General features: G+C 56.0%; 1 protein-coding gene across 2 annotated transcripts; it reads right to left on the bottom strand.

The window, feature by feature from the left end:
* Nucleotides 1-1,727: 1,727 nt before the first annotated feature.
* EDN2 (endothelin 2) lies at nucleotides 1,728-7,007 on the bottom strand. 2 transcript variants are annotated; one of them, XM_030867493.2, is made up of 5 exons: nucleotides 6,944-7,007; nucleotides 6,439-6,601; nucleotides 4,756-4,878; nucleotides 3,722-3,820; nucleotides 1,728-1,821 (listed from the first exon to the last, which is right to left on the bottom strand). In XM_030867493.2, exons 1-5 carry the CDS (start codon nucleotides 7,005-7,007, stop codon nucleotides 1,728-1,730), a joined length of 543 nt encoding a protein of 180 aa, XP_030723353.1. The 2 variants fall into 2 exon arrangements, with proteins under 2 accessions (XP_030723353.1, XP_060144355.1); XM_060288372.1 differs by lacking the exon at nucleotides 3,722-3,820.
* Nucleotides 7,008-20,614: the final 13,607 nt, after the last annotated feature.

The raw sequence follows: 20,614 nt of genomic DNA, 5'->3' as shown, positions 1-20,614 counted from the left end.
TCCCTGGGACTCAGGTGTGCAGCTTCTTGGGCCTTGGCATGATTGGCCAGCCCGGTCCTAGAGCCCTGGGCTTCTTAAGTCAGAGCGGTGTTGAATGACCCCAGCAGGGTCTGCCCCAGGCCCAGGGTGAGGGACAAGGGCCACACTGTGACTCCATCACAACACCTATCACCGGCCAGTAGGGCTGCACACAGCCTTGGAATCCCTCCGGCCCCAGCCCTCACTGGAGAGACTTGCTCCAGACCTCAGGGGTGGCCCCTGGCGGGACAGGGCACCTACAGCAGAAGTGGATCCTGGCACCCTCACACTCTTGACTCCTTCCAAATATGCTTTTGGGAAAGGTCTGGCCATCGCTTACTGGCCTGATGGAAACATAGGTCTTGGAACCTTGGATGTCAAAGTTGCAAATGGCTGATTAAAAAGAATGAAATAATGCCATTTGTAGCAACATGGATGGACCTGGAGATTATCATACTAAGTGAAGTAAGTCAGAGAAAGACAAATATCATATCATTTATATGTGGAATCTAAAAATAATGATACAAATGAACTTATTTACAAAACAGAAACAGATTCACAGTCTTAGAAAATAAACTTACGATTACCAAAGGAGAAAGGTGGGGGGAAGGGATAAATTGGGAGTTTGGGATTGACATATACACACCACTATATTTAAAATAGATAACCAACAAGGACCTACTGTATAGCACAGGAAACTCTGCTCAATATTCTGTAATAATCTATATGGGAAAAGAATTTGAAAAGACTAGATACATGTATATGTATAACTGAATCACTTTGCTGTACACCTGAAACTAGCATAACATTGTTAATCAACTATACCCCAATATAAAATAAACTTAAAAAAAAAAACTGCAAATGGCTGTCCAGGCACATGATAGACAAAAGTCCAGAGAGGGTGGGTTAGCAACCAGAGATGCCCAGCCAGGGCAAAGGGGTGTGGAACTCAGGGCTTGAGCCACCTGTCCCAGGCTCTTGTCTTCCCCTTCCTGGGTTCCCTTCACTTCCAAGCAGCCCCTTGCTGAGAGATGCCTCCCACCCCCTCCTCAGTCAAGACAAAATACTAGAGCACCCTTTCATCGTTTATTACAAACACAAGTTCACAGGTAAATAATTGAGAGTCTAAAAAAATACATTAAAATAAATAATCAGAATTTTCAAAGTTCTCAGAGCAAATAAGTTATATACAGACAGGTGAAGCAGACCAGGCCCTTCTCATCAGGAGTGTCCCCGGGTATGAGGGTACAAGGACTCTGGGGAGGGAGAGCTGGAGGGGACAGACGGGGCCCAACTGGGACTTCAGTCCTGGATAGACCCATCCAGCCTCTACAGCTGGCTTAGTTGTGAACGTCCACCACCACACATCATTCCTGGTTTGCAGCCACTAGACAGGACACCTCTTGGAATGTGGCCTCCAGGTTAGCGCACTCCCCACGCCGTTCCTTTCAGCAGGGCTGTCGGGCCAGAGCCAGCATGGGGGGCCGGGCTGCAGCCTGGGGGCTGATGGCTTTCCCGGGCAGTGTGAGGGCATGGAGCTGCCTTGAGGGAGGCCCCCTCCACAGGGCGAGGAGGCCAGAGCTTGTACCAACTCCAGCAGGTGGGTTTCCTGGCCCAGGAAACAGGCGGAGGGTCTCCCAGCCCTAGGATGGCCCTCTCCTCTCGGCTCCACACAGGCTTTCTTCCCAGAGTTCCTCCAGCTTCCAGAGCTATCTCTTCCTCCACCTGGAGTGTGTAGGCCTGGGCTCCCTTGTTGTTTTCTGCTGTCGCCTAGCAAAGCGGATCTGGGCTGCAGAAATGTCCCTGGAATCGAGAGAGGTCAATTAAGCATCTCAGGAAATATAGATCACTTGAGAGTTCCCTGTGAGAGGCAGCGGCCATAGGGGACGGATCCCTTACTCACAGCCATGGGGTCAGCGGGTGGCCACAGCTGACCCTGAAAACAAGGTCTGAGCATCAAGGAGAGGCCAGACCAGGTTAGAAGCTGCTCTGCCCACAGGGAGCTTTGGCAAAACTGATGTTCAACATCAAGTGCAACCAGAGTGACTGGACGGCTAAGAGCAGCCCAGTGGATTCCCCCGACCGCCTTCCCACTTCCACAACTCTGTCCGTGCTGCTCCTTCCAGGCTGTTTACCTTCCGTCACCCAAACTGCACCCCCTAAAATTCCCATTCCTCAAGGTCCAGCTCAAGGTGGTCCAACCCAGACAGGTATGGGTCCTAGCTGCCCTTTGAACTTGGCTGAGACCCTGGTGGGGACTCTGGTGTCATCCAAGTGGCCTCATCCTGGCTCAAGGCATTCTAGACTGGGAGCTAGGAGGCTGGCTTTGGTTCCCAGCTATGGGAACTTGGACAAGGGTCTCAACCTCTCTGAGCCCCTTTCTTGGCCTGTAAAATAAAATCAGGCCTCAACTTGTGTGAGACTGAGTACAGGCTGGCAAAGTAAACTCTTTGCTAATGACGGAGTGCCGAACACTTGCAAAGTCCTATCTTGAATTTTTTCATCCTAAGACAGTTCCTAAGTATAGCCTGGGTCCTACCTATCCCACCATTCTGCCTTTTCTCCTATGTTTCTGCTTCCCCACAGAAATGGGAGCCCCCGAGGGGCCAGGCTGCACCCCGGCACTGGCCAGCCACGAGGAGCCCTGAGGGACAGAGGTGGGGATGGCAAAGACCTCCAGAGCTCCCTCAGGCCAGGCCCTGTTTGAGTGTCTTCATGTGTGTCAACCTGTCTAACCTACAACAAGCCCATGAGGTGGATACACTGCTGTCCCCGCCTCACAGACGGGAATCAGAAGCACAGAGACGTTAAGTGATAAGACCAAGGTCACAAAGTTTGTTTGTGGTAGGGCTGGGGTTCAAGGCAGGAAGTTCTGGCTCAGAAGCTGCCCCTTTAGCCACTGTGCTGCATGGTTGCTGTGGGGTTTCTTTCCTTTTTTTTCCTTTTTTCTTTTTGGCTATTTTGTGTCTTCATTGCTGCGTGCAGGCTTTCTCTAGTTGTGGTGAGCAGGGGCTACTCTTCGTTGCGGTGCACGGACTTCTCATTGCGGTGGCTTCTCTTGCTGCAGAGCACAGGCTATAGGCGCACGGGCTTCAGTAGTTGCAGCACACGGGCTCAGTAGTTGTGGCTCATGGGCTCTAGCGCGCAGGCTCAGTGGTTGTGGCACACGGGCTTAGTTGCTCCACGGCATGTGGGATCTTCCCTGACCAGGGCTCGAGCCTGTGTCCCCTGCATTGGCAGGCGGATTCTTAACCACTGCGCCACCAGGGAAGCCCGGCTGTGGGGTTTCTGTTCTCAAGTCAGTTTGGTTGGACAAACTTTCATGGGCACCTCCTGGGTGCCAAGCCTTGAGCTGAGCCATGCTGAGGCCACCAGGGAGGCAATCCAGTCTGGGACACAGAGAGGGAGCAGGCCGGGTGGTTGGCCCCTCTGGACTCCAGCATGTGGGAGATGCTTGATTCAGATACAGCCTGAATGAATACCTGTGGACCTTCCACAGTCACAAGCCCTCGAACCCTCTATAAAAGTCCCCTTCCAGGTCTGGTGGTAACAAAGAGCATAGTGGTTAAGAGCACAGGCTCTGGAGTTAGCCAGAGGACAGCTTGCTGTGTGACCTTGGGCAAACACCTTCACCTCTCTGAGCTTCTATTGGGAAATGTGCAAGGCATACAGAAGATGCTCAATCAGTGCAAGTGCCCCTCACCTCAGCTGCTGGAGGAGCTCTCCTGCTGTGGCCCATGTCTTGTCAGCCTGGAACATGGCTGCAGAGGACCCGCTGCCTGGGACTGCCACAGCTTCAGTCCTAAAAGAACAGCATTAGGGCCCAAGTGAGGGGCTGTTCAGAGCCCCAAGGCCACCTGGCTGCAAGCCTGGCCCAGCCGCCACCCACCGACCTGCCCTCAGGAGCAGATCCATTTCCACCCTGTGCACCTGGCATCCTTCCTTTCCCAGGTTGGGTGGGGACTGAGGAAAACTGAGCTATGGGGAATGTGTTCTTAGCCTCAGAAAGAGGCAGCTGGGTGGCTGGCCTTCCCAGAATCAAGCCACCTGCAGCTGAGCCAGGCCCTTTGCAGGGGAAACTGAGGCAGGGGTGGAGCCACAGCTGGAATCTCAGGGGAGAATTTTCTCATAAACTGTCATGGGAATAGGAGGTTAGGGATGGTGAAGCCAGTTTCTACTTTCCCAAATGCTCCAAGTGGAGAAGGGAAGGAATAAAGTCTCTCATCCCTTTTATAGACGGGAAAACTGAGGCCCAGAGGGTTCAGAGACTTGGCAAAGGCTCTCCCAGCAGCTCTGTGACAACCCTGGGATGGTGCCATGGCCTCCCAGCTCCGAAGTTACTTCTCAACCGAGAAAGCTCCGAAGTTCCCTGAGCCTCAGGTCCGAACCCAGAACCCCTTGTCAGTGGACAAGGCCGAAGGCCCAGCTCTCCATCTGACTAGCTGTGTGGCCTGACAGGACCAGTCCTGTCCCCTCTCTGGGCCTAAGCTGCCTCAGCTGTCACCTAGGGAGAATCCCCCCTGCCCAGGGGTAGGGACGTAATGCTCTCAGAAGCCCCCAGAGCTGGGCAGTGAGACGGGTTGGCACTCAGGGGTGACTGGTTCCCCGCAGGAAGGTATGCTGCCCAACAACCCAGGGCAGCCTCTGGGCCCGTAGGACCCTGCTCCTCTGCTGGCCTCCAGGGCAGATCCAGGCCAGCAGCCACCCCTGGACCCTGCAGGCTGGGTGCCCACTTACCAGGGCCTTCGATGGCAGAAGGTGGCACAGGCGGGGTCGCTGGCGCTGTAGCATTCACAGCGCCCTGGCAGAGAGCGGCGCTGGCGTCTTGGCGGGTTTCCCAGGCCGTAAGGAGCTGTCTGTCTGTGGGCGCGCAGCCAGCAAGGTAGTGGTGTAGGGTGGAGAGAGAGAGAGAGAGAAATCGAGAGAGAGGATTAGATAAACCAGGACCGCTGGCAAGCTGAGACTGTCCACACTGCACTCTGGGACGGCCACCCATGCCACCAGGGTGGCAGCAAAAGTAACCAGCTCCTCACCTCAAGAAGTCCCACCACAGGCTCCTCCTTAGGTGCCAGGTAGCCCAGGGCAAGACCCTTCCCCTCTCTGGGCCTTTGCTCCCCCTCAACTCCCACGGGTCCTGCTCAGTAGGACTCTCAACATGGGGAGGAGGGGGTGGAAGCTGTCCTTCCCGCCCCTCCCTGCCCACCCGGACAGGAACGCGAGCTGATGCAACCAGGCTGGTCCCCCTGTCCTCAAAGACCCTCAGCTTGTCCTGGAGGAGAGGAGGAAATGCCATCTCACAGAAGTAAACATGCAGGCTCAGAGCTAAGCTGCCCCCACCTGGTCACCACTTGTCTGGAAGGGTGATAAATGTTTCTTAGAGTCTGTTTTTCTGTTGTTGTTTTTTTAAAAGTTTTATTGGAGTATAGTTCCTTCACAATGTTGTGTTAGTTTCTACTATACGGCAAAGTTGTTTCTTAGAATTTTGACTTAAAAATGGTGTGTGTGTGTGTGTGTGTGTGTGTGATCAGCTGAGATTGAGCTCAGATTCAGTCTGGCCAAGGCGGGCCAGGGGAGGGCAGGGACCCTGTGGCCAGCTGGACCAGCAACTTAGGTGCCAGTGCTAATTTTAGACGATGTGGTTGGAGCTGTAAAGACTCCAGGTAGACCCAGCACACAGGGACTGGCAGGGTTAGCTCCACACACGGATTAGCTCCACACACGCTTACGTGCCGGGCTTCTCTTGTCTTCTGTAATTTGGGGAAGGGAAAAAAAACACAAACACAGAGAAACTTCAACTTGAAGTATGCAGTGGCCCGGAGGCAGTGCGGGTGCAGACAGAACAGACAGCCCTGGGCCCACATCCTGGCTCTGCCAGGTGACACAGAGCAGGTTTCTCATCTGTCATTTGGCGACAACAGCAGTACCTGCCTCATGGGGAGGATGGGGGTGGAGGGCGGCTCAGGAGATGGTAATGCACAAGCAGTGCTTGGTGTAGGGACCGGTGCCGTCAAGACGTGGGTGCTGTCATTGATCGTATTATTCTTGGAACATTATGCAGAGGCAGCACGGTACGGCCGCTGTGAGCTCTGGCGTCCGCAGACCTAGGATGGAGTCTCCGCCTACCACTTACTCCTTCCTGTGTGATCTTGGGAGAGGCATTAACCTCTCTGAGCCTCAGTACCCTGATCTGGAAAATGGAGCCAATACTTTCTTACCAGGCTACTGTGAGGATTCTCATGAGACAGCCCTCTATACTGTTCAGGCAGCCCCCACGTAGGAGTTGAAGCAAAAGCTGATTGATACTGATATTAGCGCAATACCCCCAGGGAGAGCTCTGTAGTGTGCCAGAGGTTCCCCGGCATGCCAGCACCCCCTACTCTTGCCCCCTGCAGCCCCACTTGGATCCCCACGGAAGCTCACCCGGGAGTGTTCACCCAGATGATGTCCAGGTGGCAAAAGTAGACGCACTCCTTGTCGAGCCAGGAGCTGCAGGAGCAACGGCGAATCCGCAGGTGGGAGCCTCGGGCATGGGGCAAGGGCGCTGGCTGCTCTGGGGTGTGGGTGGCAGCGGCCTGGCTCTTGCCTGCATACACAGGAGGGAGAGAGAGGTGGAGAGGTGGGTCAGGGCGCCTGGCACAGCTGGGATGGGGGACCCGCCGGGCTCCTCCTCTTGCATAATTGAGGAAGTTGGCATTCTCACTGCTCAGGAGCTCTGGGCCAACCCCGGGGAAGCCCCAGCGGCTCTGTGGGGGGGGAGTCTAATGGCTGCCCTGGGACTGCATCACCTCTAATTGCACAGCCCCATGCAGCCACCGTGCCTGCCCCTGTGTGCCCTCAGCTGGCTTTGAGGGCACAGCAGCCCCAGGGGGAGACACAGACAAACAAACCCAGAGGCTGTTGCAGCAGCCGAGGCCAGGGGGCTCACCTTCGTGCAGGGCCACGAGCAGGGCTAGAGCGATGGAGCACCAGGCGGTGGGCATGGCGACCATGGTGGTGGCAGAGTGAGCAGGCTGGACCGGAGCAGGCAGCGCGCCTGTTGCCAGCGACTTGCTGCCAAGCTGAGCCGATAGCTCATTGCCTCGGTGCCCTGGCTGCCACTTATAACACCAGGCACGGCCCCGCCCCTGCCCGTCCGCCCTGCCCCGCTGCACCGGTGGGCCGGGAGCCAGGGACAACGCCTCCTCCCAGGGCGCCTGGCCCGTCCCAGCCCCCGTGGTGTGGGGAACGGGAGGGGGGAGGAAAGAGGGGGGAGGGAAGGCCCCTGCTCCTCCCTCTGAGCCTGGAGCACCTCCCAGCGTCCTGAGGCTCCCCTGCTGCCCCCAGGGACCCCTCCCAGTCCCACTGGGCCTCCTCAGATAATCCCCCAAGTGTCCTGAGCCCCCTCCCTCACTCTCCGAGGCTGCTCCACAGGTCTTGCCCAGAGCTCAGAGTTTGGAGTGAAAGGTCCCATAAGCAAAAACCTCCCTTTCCTTGGAGGAGACCCTGCTTTCCTGCCTGCCTACTGCCAACCAGGTGGTGGGTGTCCCTTCGGTGGTGTGAGATCTGCTCAAGGCTGTGTGGCCTTGGGCGAGTCAGAGCCCTCTCTGGGCCTGCTTTCCCCAGTGAAGGACACAGCTCACCCCTGGCCTCCGACCAGCCTGGCGTTGCTTCCTCCCCCCTCCCCCCCAGGAAGCACCCTTCTTCCCTTGTTCCCCAGCCCCCACCCCACCCCTGGGGGCCTGGGAACAGGAATTCTGGTCCCCTCCAGAACCTATTCAGTTGCGCAGCCACCGCCTAGGACATCGCTCCTGGGCCTCAGTGACCTTGTTTGCAAAACAAAGCCAAAATGCTGGGTGCTTAACCTGTTTGGCTCATAGACTCCCTTGATACCAAGAAGGGGCCTTTCTATGGCTTGTGGGCACACACATCCAGTGCCCCTCAGAAGGCCTCCCATCTCGGACATGACAGGAAGCCTTGGCTCACCTCTGTGACTTTCTGCAAAAAAGGAAAAGTGGTGGAGGGGCTCCCTGGGGGCCAGTGTTCTGCTCCCGCCCCTATGCTGGCTCAGAACCCACCCTTCTCAGGGACCCTGTCTTCAGGCACAAGAGGAAAGGCCCTTTCATTTCTCGGAATTCCCAGAACCCGTGTTCTTATGCCTGACTCATGACATTGGGCTTATCTTCTCATGATCTCGAGGTCCAGAGCTCCAGAGACGGCTGGGCCTGGAGCCTGCCTGCCACACAGTAGGAGCCTCTGAGCGAGTGCTCTCCGACGGAGGAGGAGGGAATGAATGAATAAAGGCCTGGATTTGAACTGTGGAAATTCAGGAACCCAGGCTGCCCAAGTTTTAGTTCCTGTGTTCAGTTGTTCTTTTAGCATTAGACATTTAAGAAGGGAGAGATAGATGACCATGAGAAAACAGGCAGTTCTGTTTCTTCCCAGGGTCTGTGCATGTGCGTACACAGGTATGTATGCGATCTTGGTAGAGCAGGGCAGAACGGAACAAAGAAGGGAGATACTTCCTTCCCCTAGGCTGGCTCAGGCTGCAGTGGAAGCAGAAACAAACATTTCTGAGCACCTACTGTGTGCTCAGGGCACTACAGGCCCCTCTCCTTCACAGCCTCGGACACAGCTGTTCTCATCTGGGTACCAGCTCCACTGCTGCCCGGGAGAAAATGGAGACTCTGACAAGAGCCCAGTCCGGCCAAGGTCACACGGCTGGTGGACGCAGAGCCCGGATGGGAACTTGGGTCTTGGTCTCTCCAGTAAAGCACAGTGACTCCCCACCCAGCGCTCACGCCCTACCCCGCCTGGTGCCTCTCTAAGAATTTAGAAGAGTATTTCTGGAATGAGGTGAGCAATGCTCTCAGTCATTTCTATGAGTCTCCAAGGGAATATAAATACGGAATTAAGCTAGGTTAGGCTTGGGGTCGGGGGTGGTGGGGGGGAAGAGGATTCGAAGTACTGAACCGTGAAGAGAAGACAGAGGAAAAGCAGGTCAGCGGGGAGAAGGAGGGGGTCAGGGAGGGGAAGAAAATAAACAGGGAGGCTGATAAAGACAGGTAGGGAGAGAGAGAGGACAAGAAGCAGAGTGTAGCGAGAAAGAAAGATCTCAGATTTGAGAAAGTAAAAGAGAAAAGACCATCGGAGTGAGAGCGAAGGTTCTAACGTGTCTAATCTTTGCACAGATGCAAAGTGCCTGCTCAGGACAATAGGCAACCAGAGGCTCCTAGTCTGGGAAACATAACAGAAGAATTAAATGGACCAGGAGACAGGATCCTTCTCCGGTGTGAAAGGAGGATGACGACAGGGCAGGGGTCAACACCCAGCAACCAGGGTCAGCTCAGGAAGCTGTGCCCGACTCCAGTTTCCCTCTTTCCCTGCCCTCAGCTCGAGCCGAGAAAGCAGGGCTCCTGTGAAATGGAGAGGCCGGACCTGGGAACCTGAGTGAGCCCAGGTCTTATGGGGTGAAAGAATTCCGGGAACAATGTTACCCCACTGGCAAGAGTTGGTTTCCAGGTAGAGAAAATTCAGCTGAGTTAAAAACAGCCAGACCCGGGCTTCCCTGGTGGCGCAGTGGTTGAGAGTCCGCCTGCTGATGCAGGGGACACGGGTTCGTGCCCCGGTCTGGGAAGATCCCACATGCCGCGGAGCGGCTGGGCCCGTGAGCCATGGCCACTGAGCCTGCGCGTCCGTAGACTGTGCGCCGCAACGGGAGAGGCCACAACAGTGAGAGGCCCGTGTACCGCAAAAAAAAAAAAAAAAAAAAAAAGCCAGACCCATCCCCCTATGTCTCTTGGCCTGGGCCCTGACAGTCACCTCTATGCCTCCTGGCTGGTGTGGCTGCACGGAACCCCCAATCCCATTGCCCTGGCTCCTTCCATCTGCCCCGGCCAGCTGCTCTGCAACACTGCCTCAACTCTCACCTGGCCCCGCTACCTGACTGGGCTGGTAAAGTCTACGAAAGGTCACCCTGTCAGAAGTTGGAGGGAATTGTTTTGCACACAAAATAATTTGCTCCACGTATGCTTGGCACCAGCCTAATCCAAGAAGGAGAGGGCAGGCTGGCAGAAGAGGTGTATTTCCGGGTGAGACACCGTGCTAGGAACTGCCCTCTAGAAATCGTCTCTGCGCTTCACTCCCATTTGGCAGATGAGATAACTGAGGTCCAAGAGGAGGAGCAACTGGCTCAGGACAGTGATGGGCTGGACATGTTCTCTCGGCTGCTAATCCAGCCCCACCCTTTCCTGCACAGCAGTGAAGCTCCCAGGGGTCCAAGCCGAGCCCCAGACCCTGGGTCCCTTTGAGAAGGACTGTCAAGAAGGATCCCACTGGGACCTCGGGAAGACTGGGGCACTGGGACGGGTCTAGGCTACCTTCCCGTGGATCCCAAAGTTCCCTCGATCACCCCTGCGCTAGTAGTAAATTTGGTCCCATCGAACAGCTGTCCAGCTGAGTGGGATGGAGGATGCACAGGAGTGAGGATTAAACGTCCTTGTGGTGACGTCCAACAGGGCAGGAAAGGGCTGCAGCAGGTGCCTGGTGTTGCAGGAGTGGCCCCAGCTTTGCTCTTCATGCTGTGTGGGCAAGTCCTGTCCCTTCCCTGGCTTCCCTGGACAGCTTTCCTCCCTTCCCAGTGAGCGCGGGGTGCGTTCTCAGCTCTGACAGCCTACAACAGGCAGAATCAACCTGCCCTGAGTTTCCAGCTCCCCAAATGCAAGCCCTGCAGAGGCTGTAACTGCATCACTATCGCTCTCGCTCCCAGCTTGGAACCCTTCGCTCTCTCACCTTCTAGAAAACCGGTCACTCTCCTGTTGCCACCTGGTCCCACCAGGTTTCAGGAAGTTCTGTTTGCAGCCCCAGCAGAAGGGACACAGTGTCTCAGCTGCAGGCACATACCGTGCAGGCAGCTTAGCAGAGCAAGCAGCGGGGCAGAGGGGCTGGCCAGGGGGAGATGTCTGGAGCCTACAGGGAATGGGGGGCTGGGGAGGGTTTGGCTCTGGAGCCAACCTGAGTTGGGGATTTAGGGACTGAGGGAAGTAAGACATTCCCATCATGACCTGCCCCCAAGCTGTGTTCCCTTGGCTGTGGGTCAGGACCGCCCCCACTTAAGCCTGGGGCCACTCAGCCTCAGGGCGTCTTTCCGGTGGGTGGTCTGGGCCTCCTGCCATCGGCCAGAGCTCACCCTGAGCCAGCAGGGCCTGCCACCACCCACAGCATCGCCCCCATGCTCGGTCCCTGCAAGCGCGGCCTCGGCCCTGTGGGGCCGGCTCCCCTGGTCTCTGCCTCTTCCCTCAGAGGACACCCCCTTCCTAATTCTCCTCCTCCCTCCAGCTCAGCCCATTGGAAAGATTTATAGGTCCCACATAAACTACTTTTAAAGGAATAATTCATGTGCCCTCTCTGTTATTAATCTGAGGGTAATCAGAACAGGGTCAGCGAGGCCCATGGAACTGCTGGAATTTCAGCTAAAAACAGACACTGTTCAGTAAAGGCTCCCTTGTCAAGAGGCATGTGAGTCCCGCTGGACTTTCTGAAATAAGAAAACCAACCCAGGGACTCAGCATCCAGGATGGAAATCTTTGCACTTGAAGTTTTGGAGTTACCTCCAAAATGCTAAGGGCACAATTCCCCACTGGGGTAGGTGTGCATTTCGTGAGCTTTTAATGTATTCCAGGCTCTGCACATAGCACAGGGAGATCAGCTCGGTGCTTTGTGACCTCCTAGAGGGGTGGGATAAGGAGGGTGGGAGGGAGACGCAAGAGGGAGGAGATATGGGGATATATGTATACGGATAGTTGATTCACTTTGTTGTACAGCAGAAACTAACACAACAATGTAAAGCAATTGTACTCCAATAAAGATGTAAAAAATATATATATATTCCAGGCTCTGTGTTAGGGGACTTACATACCTTTATCTCCATTAATTGTCATAACATACCTGAGGGGTGGGTACTATAATTCGTTCCTATTTTATAACTGAGGAATCTGAGGCTCATGCCTCGCCCAACGTCACACAGCTGGGAAGTGGCAGAGCCAACACTGTGGAACTCCAAAGCCCTAACCCTCAGGCCTGTGTGCTCCCCTCGCGGACCCTGTTCTGTTTACACTTAGATTAATAACAAACAGGACACATCAGTTATTCCTTTAAAAATACAGCCCACGCGGAGCCCTCTGGCAGCAACTCTTCTCCAGAGGTCACCTCTTTTCTCCTAACCCGGCAGAGCGCCCTGTGCAGCCTGGGGAAGTGGGAAACCCAAGAATAGGCCTGCATCCATGGGGGGTGAGGGGTGCATCACTCCCACAGCTAAAACACAGCATGTTGCCTATGCCTGCGAGGCCAGTGGCCGAGGCCTAGTCACAGCCGCTAGGTAGGCGTGGGCGGTCCACACCTATTTCACTGGATACCCAAAACAGAACCAGGAGGCAGACTGGGCTCATGACTCTTCACTTGACAGATGAGGTCTTTCCAGATAAGATTCTCACTTTACAGATAAAGAAGTGACTTAGGGTCACACAATGAACAAGAGGCAGGGCTAGACCTTTTTCCCTTATACTCGTCTGCTATGGGACCAACAGCCTATATCACACATATGCAATGATCCTCCCATCTATTCACCTACCCACCCATCCATCCATCCATCCATCCACCCACCCACTCATCCTTCCACCCATCCTTCCTTGTATTGATCCATCCGTTTATCCATTATCTCACCTTTTAGCCATGCTTCCATCTATACATCTACACAACCGATCTCCCACGCACCCATCTTCCTTCATGACAGATGTGGTTAGAGAAATTAGAAAGGTCAAAGAGCTTTGAATGGTGTGTTAAGCTTGTCCTGGAAACATCTGGTTATTTCCTGGGGAGAGGTGTCACCCCGCTGAGCCGATGAGCTCACCGAGACATAGTCTGCTCTGGAATCCCCACCCCAGGGCCTAGCACACCGGCTTGGGCACATGGTCTGTGCCCAACGCTGGAGTGAATGTACAGGATGACTTGATCTCTCCAGACAAACCCTGCTCTTGCAGAGACACCCCTTCTGATGAAGAAGATTTAGGTCCCTTTTTCTGCCTGATACCATCTTCAAAATGCTCTGTGGATGAATACTTGACATCATCTTTAAGAGAAAAAGACAGGCAGCCAGAGAGGGAACGGTCCTTGGCCTATACCTAGGCGAGGAAACTGAGGTCCAGGGCGGAGGAAGAGCCTGCCAGAGGTCACCCTACCAGACCTGGATCCTGGGAACTCAGAATGCCTGCACTCTTCTCTCTGAGGCCTAGGCCCTGCACTTGGAGGGACTGGAATCCCAGTCTTCTCCTCCATCCACCACCACCAGCCAAGACATGCAGCTAATAGTTTTTCAGAGTCACACCCACCCCGTTGCCTGGAACCCATATTTTCCAGGGCACACCCAGTGCCCGACCAGGAGGCTGTCTTCCCTCTGGGAAGGGGTGAGCCACCAGGAGGCTGGTCCATGCAGAAATACAGTATTTTGTTCTTCGTTTAAATGTTAGCTAAATATAAGTGCCTAGTGCCTCTATCATCAGGCTGGCAAGGCCCGGGGTTCCCGCTGTGATTCTAGGCCGATATTCCTGAGCAGAGATGGACCTGGGATACTTCCTCGCCTAAAGGCCTCCGCCTGCCCGCCCAGCTCTTGGGAATCCTGAGACATGAACGACCCAGTAGGGGCACAGCTGGGCTCCGGCAGGCAGGAGGGCGGCCAGGAGCTGAAGCCGCTGCCTGGGGCCGGCTCAGGGTATGGGGGTGAGTCAGGGGCCAGCCCACCCTGGAATCTCTGAGGTTCTGGCTGCCAGCTTCAAAGCCCTGTGACTCAGGCTCCAATCTCCCCCCTTCCCCCCGTGGACAAGTGCCCAGCACTGTGTCAGGCCAGAAGTAGTGCAGGGCAGGGGCGGCCAGGCTGGGCTCTGGTTTTGTTACTCACTAACCCTGTGACTGAGGGCGCACCATTGCTTAATCTTCCTGAGTGTCAGAGGCCACATCCATCAGAGGCGTCTAAGAAGAAAAATCCTATCTTCCAGCTGCTGGGAGGCTTTGTGGCAGAGCCCATGGAAGGTTGGGCCCGTTGCCTGGCGCGGGGGGTTCTCTTGGCCAGCATCTGCCCTCCCTTCCTCACCCCAGGCTGCAGGGCGTGTGAGGCCCTCTTGGTGCGGACACACTCCTGGAAAGGAGTGGTGTGTGCATGACTGTGTCGGCGGGATGTTAGTAGAAATTGTGCCGTCTTCACGCCACGGGCCAGATGCAGCATGAGTGGCCCTTACTCTGCCGCGGGTCACACGGTACCTCCAAGCACCTGAGGCCAGCCTGGCTTGCTCCACTCACCCGTGTTTGCTTTGGACACCACATGGTGCCACACCTGACATGAGGTGTGTTGAGATTTGGATCAACGCTGCCTTCCTGTGGAAACCAGGCTTCTGCAGCCAGGACCTGGCCTGGCATCAGGGTGAAGCATCTTGTGAAGCCCAAACGCCCACCCTGGCATCAGGGCCGCTTGGGATCTGACTTGGAGGCGTCTTGCCTTCCTTCTCCCACCAGTGCTGAGCTGGGTGTCCGCGGCTTTGGCCTACCAGCCCACTGGGCTTGCCACTCCCTGGATACGCTGCACACTTTCTTGCCTCCCTGCCTCTGTGCAAGGTGGGGCCTCCTCTCCTCCGTCCAGTCTTACTTGATTTATTCTGCCCATCCTCGAGACCCATCACAAATGTTGCCTCCTCCAGGAAGCCTTCCCAAATCCATCCAAGACATGAGCCCTAACCCACCTTTGAACACCCACATTATTCTCAACTATAGCCACCTCTGGCTAGGCCTTATCTTGTGTCTCCGAGGTCAGGCTAACGGCTAAGGGCTCTGATTCTGGTGTCAGGCCTGCCTCTCATCGCATGTGCCTTTCCTCCTTCTTTGAACCCCAGTTTCCTCATCTGTAAAATGGGTATAATCACGGTACCATGGCTATGTAAGGATTAAATGAGGAAGGGCTCCATCAGTGGTCATCATAATTATTACTGACCACAGCTTTTTACAGAACCTGGTCAGGCTCTTGCTCTCACTTCATCCTTACACTATAACCTTTCCAGGTGTGTCAGTGTGTCCATTTTCAGACACAACTTCAGACTCTGAGAAGTTGGAGAGCTTGACCTGTAATGGTCAGGGTTCAAATCCAGGTCTGTCTGACAGCAGGGTCAGTGCTATTTCTACTCCCCCTGCCCTTCACTTACGTGACCTCCCTAGCCTCTGTCCCCTCCTTCAGATCACATGCTCAATAGATACCCATTGAAATGGAAATGAGGAGGTTAGAGAAGTTTTTCCTGGGTCCACTCTTCTTCCACTGTCTGCAGTCCCGGCTTGCTGGCTCCCCGTGGCTCAGGCAGCTGCCTCCCAAGCATAATGGGAGAAGATAAAGACAAAGGCTTCCTGGGCTGATGGCTTCAGAACCCAGTTTCCTGCCATGCGTTCCAAGGAAAACACTGGTAGCAGGTTGGACTCTGTTACCAAATGAGTTTGGGAAACTGGGTTTCCAGCAGGGCCACTAAGAGCCTCCAGTGCGCAGATGAGCTCTGTGAATCTCCCAGAGTGCTCTCTGAGACTGGGCGGTGAGGGTGTCCCTGGTCCAGGAGGCGGCTCCTGGGCTGGGAAGAGGGGGACATGGAGATGCAGGCTGGGGCTCAGCTTCTAGCTGGGGGGCTGCAGATAAGCCCCTTCTCTCATCTGAGTGTCGGCTTTGCCCTCCATGAAATGAGGTGCTTCTGGGGTGCCCTGGACACTGTAAAGTGTGAGGCCAGCCACAGTCCAGAAAGACCTCTTCGGAGAGCCTCTGGACCCACCGAGGGGAGCTGGGTGCTCAGCCTGCAGAAGGGACTCTGGAGCTTTCCGACCCAGGAAGCCCTTCCCTGATGCTACTCCATCATCACAGGAAGAGCCAGACCTTCTCTCCCCATCTCCCCGTCATTCATTGGACCCATCCTGGGATCACTAGCGCCCGGCACTTTAAGAATTAATTACAGCTACTGTTTATGTAGATCTGCCTGCACGTTTAAACACTACCCTGGCATCGGGGTACCATATGGAATCTTCATGGGATGCAGTGATTATCTTTGCCCTCCTTCTTCAGATGGGTAAACTGAGGTGTCTTGTTGGAGGTCACCCATCTAGCAAGGAAGGAGCTGGGATTTGAACTCAGGTCAGTCTGAGCCCTTGGCCTGAGGCCTCAATCTCAATTCTAGATTTTCCTGTCAAGGCCAGAGAGTCCCCAGAAGCAGGTCCTGGGGGTTGACCTCAGGGCCTGAGTCTGAGGGCAGCAGGAAAATGCCACCATGCCTCAGCCTAGCTCCTGGGCTGCAGGCAGCGGAACCCTGGGCGCTTGGGGGAGGAGAGTAGTCTGTTTACGCAGTGAGCATTGTGCTGGGTGGTGAGGTGAGCAGTGGCTCATGGTGGGAGGCCCTGAGCGGGTGGGCAGGCAGGCAGTGGGAGCAGCCCAGGCCAGGCCAGACCATTGCTGGAGTTCCCTGGAGGAGGAGGTCTGGGGAAGGCAGGGCCGAGTCACAGCAGCGAGATCTGACAGGGAGCTGAGATGGCCCCATGTCCTCATGCTTTCATCTGAGCTGGCAAGGAGCCTCAGGCCCAGATGGGCCTGGTGGGCCCACGCTGGCAGGACAGGCACACCTCCTCTCCATAGCCAGGGGGTGTCTGGAGACCAGAGGGCTTCCCTGCAGGCTCGCTGAGGTCTGGCGTTGCTGGAACCCTGAACCCCTTCCAGACTGGGAAAGCAGCTGGTATAGGCCACAGAGCAGAGATATGGGAAACTGAGTCTCACTCCCCCGCTGTGCGGTGTGACCTGGGCCAAGCAATTCCAGTTCTCTGAGGTTTTGCCTCCTCCTTCATTTTATATTCATGTGAGGATCTCATAAGCTGGTGATTGTTGTCCAAACCCTGGCACAGAGCTGTTGTCCTAGGGTGTTGGGGGGCAGGGCGGGGGGAGGGGGGAGGGAGGCAGCCCTCACCAGCCAGGAGCCCACAAGAGGATGGAGGGTTGCAGTAGATGGTCCCTGATGACTCTGGCTGCAGAGCCACACACCAGTGTCCTGACTCTTGGCTGTGCAGCCTTGGGTGAGGGCCTTCTCCTCTCTGGGACTCAGTTTCCTCATGTGTCAAATAAAAATAATCACCCCAGACTCTCGGGAGGATGCTGGGAGCTCCCATCACCATCTTGGGGCAGGTATCAGGGAGGGAAAGAGCAGGAGCCGTTTCTCTGGGGCCCAGAAGCAGTGGGGGCGTCCCCCCCATGCCTGCCTAGAAGACATGCCTGAGAGCCTTGGGAGGCCACTGCCTGCCCCTGGCCCTGAACTCCCCAAGGCTGGTCCAGAGAGGGTGAGGGTTGCCAGGGTCACACAGAAGCCAGCTGAATGGATCCACCATCCAAGGGGAGGGGGCCTTTATCTCCCCAGATAAGAGGCCCTGAATGGGCCTGGGAGGCCTTGCGGCCTCAGATTTGGGTGACGCCTGGGGAGGGCCAGAGCTGGGCTGGCTCAGGCTGACCGTAAAGCAACCACATCTCCCAGGGCCTCCCCAGCCTAAGTCAGCCCGGGGCTGCTGCTGCTTCTGAGTTCATTGCCTGCCTGCCCGTCTGCCACCCAGCCTTGGAACCCAGGCCCCAGGCACAAGGCAGGTCTGTAATAGTGACAGCTGTGTGGGAAGCTGTGCCCACATGCCAAGCATTCTCTCTGCCTTCATTCATCTGATCTTCCAAACAGGCCTGGGAAGCAGGCAGGGCAGGGCCAGGGAGTGAGGTTCAGAGAAGCTGCACGAGCTGCCCAAGGTCACACAGGCAGGAGCAGAAGAGAAGGGTCTTCAGGTCCCAAGGCCGTGCCCTCTGCCGTCATGCAGTAGACAGGCTGAGCCTGCTCTGTCAGACCTGGGCTGGTTCTGTGGCTTTCTGGCCCAGCTGGGATTTGGGGAAAGGAGACCTGAAGGCATTTCCCTGGAATAGGGACCTGGGAGCGTCTGTGATGATGGCCCTGGCCCTAAGCGCCAGTGTGTGCTCTGTGTCTGGCTTTGTGTTGGCCAAAAGGAAAGGACAGACAAGAAGCTACCAGACCCCAGAGGAGTGAGTGCCTGCCTCTGCCGGGAGGGTCAGGACGACTTTCCAGCAGAAGAGACATCCGAATGAGGCTTTGAAGGCAGAGAAGCATTCCAGGCAAGGGGAATGGCATGGGGAAAGTCTGGGAGGTCTGAAAGAGCATGACATGTCCTAGGAGCTGCTGCAAACACTGTAAGGGACCCAGGGAGGAGAGGAGCTTGGAGGCCTGCCTGTAGGCTTTGCACGTCCCACTAGAGCTGACCTCTTTCTGAGTTCAAAGTGGAGTCAGCTCACATCTGCGCCGTGGTGGCCCAGGCCCACTGGGACTCAAACCAGTCCTGGCTTGGGGGGGGGAACTTCCTTCTAGGGCCTTACCTGGACTATCAGACAAGCCCCAGGTGGGGCATCACAGCCGGGGGAAGAGCTGCCCAGTCTATTTCTGCACCTGAGAACAAAGCCACCTGGTGGCCACCTCATTCCTGCAAAATCTGGGCAGGTCTCTGACCCCGACATCCCACAGGTCCAAAGAGCTCCACTTTCTCTGAAACCAGGTTGCAATGAGGAAAGAGGCCAGGATGGCAGAGGGATCATGGCAGGGACCCTCCCACTGCCTCATTTTCCCAAGCGGTACAGGCAACTCCGTGCTCCCCAGCCTCCTGGGCGCCCTAAGGAGGCCCAGCCCGTACAGCCTGGCCTGGCTGGTGACCCCAGGCATAGCTCGGCTCCTCTCTGTACTTTGGTGTTGGCTCAGATGACCACAGGAACCGGTGGTTGGAAGTCTTTTTTGTTTTTTTAACATCTTTATTGGAGTATAATTGCTTTACAATGGTGTGTTAGTTTCTGCTTTACAACAAAATGAATCAGTTATAAATATACATATATTCCCATATCTCTTCCCTCTTGTGTCTCCCTCCCTCCCACCCTCCCTATCCCACCCCTCCAGGAGGTCACAAAGCACCGAGCTGATCTCCCTGTGCTATGAGGCTGCTTCCCACTAGCTATCTACCTTACATTTGGTAGGTTGGAAGTCTTGTGGAGCCAAATCTGTCTTTTCTTTTGCAGAACACACTTGGATCTTCACTTGTAATTTCCCTGGCAACCCCTTGAGGGCGCCCTTCCGCAGGCACCCACTTTACAGGTGAGGGAATGGAGGTTTAGTGAGGTGGAGTGAGGGACCTGGTCTCAACCACCAAGGGACAGGGGGCGGGGAGGACACCCGCTGCGCGCCAGACACTGTGATCTGCACTTTAGCGTAAAGAGGATACGTGCAGATTCCGAAACCTTACAATCCGGGTTCAAATCCTAGCTTTGCAGCTCACTGGCACCTGACCTCGTGTAAATCAGTGTCCATGCCTCAGGTTCCCTACCTGCAAAACGGTGATAATAATAGTACCTCCGCATTGGGTTGATGTAAGGATTCCGGAAGATAATTCATACCAAGTGCTTGCAACCATGCCTGGCATATCCCCATTTGGCAGATGGGGAAATTGAGGCTCAAAGATAAGCAGTGCCCTCGGGCCGGAATTCATCCCCAGCCCGCCACCTGCGCCCTATCACCCTCCTCACTCCCACGAGGTGGTCCCACTGCCTGACCCTGCACGGCCATCGCGGGGACCAGCGGGAGCCCCGGTATCTCTCCCTCTCCTGCCTGTTTCAGGAAATCCTAGGACTGGGGGCCCCCGCAGCCAGCGCGGAGCAGGCAAGCGAGCGGAGGACCTGCAGCGGCTGTGCTCGGCCCGCCCTCGCCTCGCGACCAATTTTGGGCAAAGCAGCGGCGGCAGCGGGCGCTACGTGCAGGCGATGAGTCAGCGCGCAGGAATGCGCAGGACGCTTTGTTCCCGGCTCTGCCAACAAACGTGCCGGGCCTGGGGCGCGGCGGGGCTTGATTTCACTGCGCAGGCAGCGCTGCCACGTGCCGCCCCGGGACCCGGTCTCAGCTCCCCCGCTGGGGACCCCAGGAGACCTCGGGGAGGCCGGTCCCCTCCCCAAATCTCAGCGGCTCTGCCTCTAAAAGGTCCTGGCAGCCCAAGCGCCCTGTGTGGGTCACAGGGCAGCAGCCACGGCGGGGTGGGGGTGGGGGGGAAGCGCCAGTGGGTGGAACAGAGAGGTCGAGAGGTCGCTTAGCCACAGCAAGACCCTCAGGGTGCCCTGGAGACACTATTTGGGGCCCGGGCCCTTTCTCTACATGAGGCTGGCGTGGGAGAAGGAAGCAGGGCAGGAGGCCTCCAAGCCCTGACACCTTGCTGTGTGTCTCCCCCAAGTCACTCCCCTTCTCTGGGCCTGGGTCTGTCCAGCTGACAAGTGGGATGACACTGTCTGTCTTGCTTTTCCCCAAAGTCCTGTGCTGGGTAATGAGGTCTCTAGATGTGCTTTGGAAAGGAATGCAGGGGCCTTGAGAAATCTTTGGAAACTACAGGGGGCTACAGTGAGGCCTTTTGTGTGCCATGCCGGGCCATGCTTTGACCGTTCTAAGTGCGACGCCATCTAATGATCAGAGCAAACTTGAGTGGTAGGCATTGC

This window comes from Globicephala melas, chromosome 1, assembly GCF_963455315.2.
Source record: "Globicephala melas chromosome 1, mGloMel1.2, whole genome shotgun sequence".
NCBI classification, from domain to species: Eukaryota; Metazoa; Chordata; class Mammalia; order Artiodactyla; family Delphinidae; genus Globicephala; species Globicephala melas.
Note: the sequence above shows the minus strand (reverse complement) of the source record. Positions and strands in the feature narration are given on the sequence as shown.

Coding starts and splice junctions, on each gene's coding strand:
- EDN2 (XM_030867493.2), bottom strand. CDS start 7,007: ATGGTCGCCATGCCCACCGCCTGGTGCTCCATCGCTCTAGCCCTGCTC. Junction 4,879..6,438: donor ATCTGGGTGAACACTCCCGG/GTGAGCTTCCGT, acceptor GCGCGCCCACAG/ACAGACAGCTCCTTACGGCC. Junction 1,822..3,721: donor GAGCTCCTCCAGCAGCTGAG/GTGAGGGGCACT, acceptor TCTCGATTCCAG/GGACATTTCTGCAGCCCAGA.